The sequence below is a fragment of the Corvus brachyrhynchos genome, unplaced genomic scaffold (assembly GCF_000691975.1).
Source record: "Corvus brachyrhynchos isolate BGI_N302 unplaced genomic scaffold, ASM69197v1 scaffold219, whole genome shotgun sequence".
NCBI classification, from domain to species: Eukaryota; Metazoa; Chordata; class Aves; order Passeriformes; family Corvidae; genus Corvus; species Corvus brachyrhynchos.
Window position 1 is genome coordinate 1,128,845 of NW_008240034.1, and position 4,980 is coordinate 1,133,824.

At 61.5% G+C, this 4,980-nt stretch overlaps 1 protein-coding gene across 1 annotated transcript in view; it reads left to right on the top strand.

Annotated features, from left to right (window-relative positions):
* Nucleotides 1–1,259: 1,259 nt before the first annotated feature.
* FSTL3 (follistatin like 3) overlaps nucleotides 1,260–4,980 on the top strand; it is a gene marked incomplete at its 5' end in the record, with an annotated part of 5,740 nt that continues 2,019 nt past the window's right edge. The window contains 2 exons of the mRNA XM_017743877.1: nucleotides 1,260–1,551; nucleotides 4,347–4,562. Of these exons, the coding sequence (XP_017599366.1) occupies nucleotides 1,260–1,551; nucleotides 4,347–4,562 (508 nt within the window). The remainder of the gene's footprint in view (nucleotides 1,552–4,346; nucleotides 4,563–4,980) is intronic.

Consider the following 4,980-nt stretch of genomic DNA (forward strand, 5'->3'; position numbering starts at 1 on the left):
GCCGTGCCTGGGCGGCGTCGGGACAGTGGGAGACGCCGTCCCAAGACCCCGGACCGGGGCTCTATCAGTCCTTCCCAGCGCCTCGAAGCCGTGCGGTGCTGCCGGTGTCGCCTCTCCCGCAGCGGCGCGGGAGTTTCCACCTTCCCTTCGCACGATGCTGAGTGTTCCGTGGGGAGCGGGGGCCGCGCGGTGTTGTAACGGGAAATTGGGCTTGGAAGAGCAATTGGACAAATCCGTGCAGGATAAAACCCCGATGCCAGCCGCGTGCTGGAGCGGCTGGTGCTGCCCGGAGTGTCCAGGCGCTGCTTCCCGCAGCCCGCGGGTTTGCTCCATCCACGGGCTGGGAGCCCCGTGTGCTTGTGACCGAACCAAAATCCTGTGCGTGGGGAAAGAGGGGGGCACAGGGGGTCTAGGGCGGGGGCGGGCTCCGCTTTGGAGCAGGGTGAATCCTGCTTAGGAGGGGAACGACTCCCGCCTGGCAGCGCAAGACCCGTCCCTGCCCCCATCCCTCCCTTCCATCTTTCGCCGTTTAGCAAACCTCAAGCACAGCTAATGAGAGCTCGAACCCAAATAAGCGTCACAAGAGGCTGGTTTGCAGAGGCAGAAATTGTAAAGAAATCACTCACAAAAAAAAAAAAAATCATCTAACTGATTTGCTGGTGGGTCACGGAACAAACAGGCTTTTGAGTCAGAGGGATCCGGTGCCGCGGGTCTGGCCCAGACCCAAGGGCTGGGGCAAGTGCCCTGTGCTCCAGCTGCTGGCTCAGATGCTCCTTGCAGAGGCCGTGGGTGTCGGGCTCCCGTGTCAGGGAAAAATTCCATCCCTCCGTGGGGCCACTGGCACATGCCAGGAGATCCAGCCCTCACGGCAGCCACCCACTAGCCTCACTCTGTCTGCTGCCCTGGGCTGGGACCCCCTCTCTGTGGGGCCAGGCAGAATTTGGGCAGAGATGCAGGCAGAGCAGGGCAAGGGGGAGGCAAGCTGCAAGCCCAGATCCTGGTTGGCAGGCTGGGCATCTCCCAGAGCATCACGGGGAGTGCTGGGATAGCTGGTCCCTCCCTGTGGTCCAAGTGCTGGATTTGGAGCCTGTTGGCAGAAGAGGGCTGGCAGCAGGTCGCAGGCATTGGGGTGGCCATGGGGGCACTGAGTTGCCATGCCAGGGACCCTTGGAGGTGCCTGCTCTGGGACAGCTCTTGTGCCACAGAAGCCAGCACAGAGCACCTCTAGGTTCCTCAACTCATCCCAGGCACTGGAGTGATCCCTGTGCCTCTGCCCCAAGGTGGTCCAGCCACGGCCAGGATCTCACTGCCCTTCACAGGGGCTCTGGCACAGCAGGGATCCCTCACCCTCTGCCCTCTCCGCAGGTGGAATCTGCTGGCTGCAACAGGGGAAGGAGGCCAAGTGCACCATGATCCTGAAGACAGGCGTGACGTGGGAGGAATGCTGTGCCAACGGCAACGTGGACGTGGCCTGGTCTAACTACACCTACCCAGGCAACAAGATCAGCCTGCTGGGCTTCCTGGGGCTGGTGACCTGCCACCCCTGCAAAGGTGAGCGGGCTGGGGGGGGTGAGGAGCTGTTGTAGGGCCGAGCTCTGCCCAGGGAGAATGTGTGGAGCCCTAGGGGCAATACTTAAGAGTCTGCAGCTCCGGCTGATGCAGCAGCACAGAGCTGGGCTGCCCCTCACCAGACGGGGCTCTCCTTGTTGGTCTGGGACAGCACAGGGACCCTGGGGACTGCTGACCCCATGCTCCCGCTGCTGCAGCTCCTGGACGGATGCTGCTGTGGATCAGGGCTGGCGGGACAGCCTGTGTCCCCCGGCTGCTGTCGTTTTGAGTGTATTTTAGTTGCTCTCCCAGGGGAGTGGGATGCATGACCCAGGTCTCTGCTGGGCAGCCAAGTGCAGGGAGAGGATCTGGGGCTGGCTGTTCCCAAGTTAACCCCTCTGCGCTGGGGCCTCCCTCCCCTGCCCTCACCACGGCTGCTCAGAAGGAAACTTCATCAGGTTTTTCTAAGGAAAAAAAGATCTATTTCTTCCCCTCCGTTGCCCCTCGCTCCTCCCAGCGCGTGTGTGAAATGGCTTTATGTAACGGGCAGTTCCAGAAGTGGAAACTCTCCAGCTGTGAGTTCCAGCCCCGCCAGATGTTTTGGCGTGTGCCAGAGCTGCGGATCCTCCAGCACTTGCGTGGCTGTGTGAGAACACGCTCAAGGACCTGCTGCCCGCAGGAGGCAGGAGCAGGGCTTTGGAAGGTCATGTTGTTATTTGCTTAAAGGGGAAAAGGTTTTTAACAAAACCACTTCCCCCAGTGCCCTGCACCCCTCAGCACTGCCACAATGGCAGCTCCTCAGGCCCGTCCTGCTGCAGCTTGGGGTTGCACTCTGCACCAGCCAAAAGCTGAGCGAGATCCTGGCCCTGGCCCCATCACTGCTTGGAAGGAGCTGGGAGCACTGGGACCCTCTCCAGGGGCTCCCCTGTGCTGGAGGCAAAGTGCAGTGGGGACGGGCAGCCCTCAACCAGGAGTCTGCACCCACCTCACTTATCTCTGTCGGGAGGCTGGGGGACACAGTGGGGGCTGCTATTGGCCACAGACCATGGTGGGGGCTGCGTTTCCTGGGGTTTTTTGGTGTCTGGCAGCAGGATCTTTGAGGAAACCGCTAGAGAGCCTGGCCAGCACGTGCACCACAACCCCCCACCCGCAGCCAGCCCCTGCCTGTCCCATCCAGATGGAGCTGGTGCTGCTCCTCACCAGGCTCCAGAGGCCTTGGAAGAGGGCGGATAAGAGGAGCTGTGCTCCCACTCCCTGGGCCTGTGAGGCTGGGAGAGGTTACTCCAGGATAAAGTGGGCTGCAGCCGGGGCAGCCAGGGATGGTGCTGGCCGGACCCTGGGGGCTCTGCAAATGGGTCTCTGGGGGGAGGTGGAATTCCTGGCTGCAGCTGCTGGGGACACGGTGTCCCCCCCAAGGACCCAGTGCAGGGGGAAGCCAGGCTGCAGGGTTGGGGTCACGGGCGGATTCTCCAACTGCTCCAACTATCCCTTGCTGGGATAGTCTGGATGATCGGACTCTGCTCTGCTGGCAACATCTCAGAGTGGAGGGTGATGAGGGTCTCGTTTGCTCTGGCAGCTCTGGGACATGGAGCTGTCCCCCTCTGTCCTGGGGTCCCCCAGTCTCAGTCTTCTCTTCCCTGAGACAGGCCCCAGCTATGGAAATCAGGGAGCAAAATGGGAAAGTGTTTCCCAGCAGGGAATTTCCCCCAGGGACAGCTGAGCCAAGCAGACAGGGAATTTCCCCTTCCTCCTTCTCCTTCTTCTCCTCATCCTCCTCCTCTTTCTCTTTCTCCCCTTCCCCCTCCTCCATGTCTCCTAAGGTGGCCCACCTCCCACAGGGAAATCCCCCTCCGTGCCTCCCAGAGCTCCCAGCACACACCCTGTCTGCTGGGATCCTTCCTGCTGGGGGTGAATCCCCATCTTGGGAAGCCTTTTGGTCCTGCCCTGCGCTTCTCTTCGTGGCTGCTGATGGGTCCCAGCAGTGCCTCTGTCCTGGGAGCTGTGGGGGCATTGGGTCCTTTTGGGATGAGGGATGTGTGTGCTTTGGGAGGCAAAGGGGAGTCCAGCTGCCCCAGCCAGAGCCTCCCATCCCTGCTGCTGACCCCTTTGCCTCTCCCTGCAGAGGCACCAGTGTCTGGGTCCCTGGACACCAGGATGGGCCCCTGCTTGGAGCTGGCAGCCCCTCTCCATCCCTGCCGGCGTGGGCACGGTCCTGGGGCACTGGCAGGACCCCCTGAACCTGGCCCCCGCGCTGGCCGGGAGGTGACCCGGGGGGACAAAGCATCTGCCTGTCTGGGGACCGGCGCTGGCTGCTGCCTCCCGCTCTTGTGTTCCAGTCACGGAGAGAGACAGGGCCGGGCATTGTCTGCTGGGAGCGGCATTCCCGATCGCCCGGACAACTCGCGAAGTTCCCGGCTACTTCTGGTGGAACTGAGGCCTTGTAGAGATAGATTTTTCCATTGCACAAGAAAAAGAAATGTCTCCTTCCAAAGAATAAATAGATGGGAAGGAGTGAGCGAGCTGGTGCTGAGCAGAGCCGGGGCTCCGGCTGGGGTGAGCACTGGAGGATTGCGTGGAGTCGCAGCCAACGACCTGCTCCTTGGAGGAGCTGAGCAGATCCAGATGCTGCTGGGCCAGCTCGGCGTCAGCACACGTGCTGTGACCCGGGGGGTGCTTGGGACCACAAGGGCAGTGCTGTCCCACTTGGTGTCACACCGTGGGGCTGGGCAGGACGGACCCTTCCCTGGTGGGGGGCAGCCAGGGCCACGTCCTCATGTGCTGCTGCCCTCTGTCCCCAGAGAGCTGCGAGGGGGTGGTGTGCGGCCCCGACAAGGTCTGCAAGATGAAGCACGGGCGTCCCCAGTGTGCCTGTGCCCCCGACTGCTCCAGCCTGCCCCGCAAGCTGCAGGTCTGTGGCTCCGATGGCTACACCTACCGGGACGAGTGTGACCTGCTGACGGCCAAGTGCAGAGACCACCCCGACCTCGAAGTGATGTACCAGGGCAAATGCAAAAGTAAGGTGCAGTCGTGCCCCTACCCCACTGCGTCCCACCCCCATCCTGTCCCTGTCCTGTCCCCATTCCCTGTGGGACAAGGAGGGAAGCTCTGTCCTGGTGCAGGGCCCTGCAGGACATGGGTCTCAGTGCCCTTTGAGGGGACACTGCAGCTTGTTGGTGCAATGGGGTTTGGTCTTGCTGCGGGCTGAGCAGTAACAGTCCCTAAAATGTCATTTACAAACGTCAAGCCCCTTTTTTTCCTCTTTTGTAAAGAGTGCAGCGATCCTCCCAGCCCTGCCAAGAGCTGTCAGAAGGATTATGGTTATTTTTCCAGCCCTCCTTTCTGGAAGGCTTTGCTCTGGACTGCGCAGGAAAACATGGGGCAAGAAATGGGAGTTGGGAGCTGCAGATGCCAAGTCTTCCAATCCATCAGGGA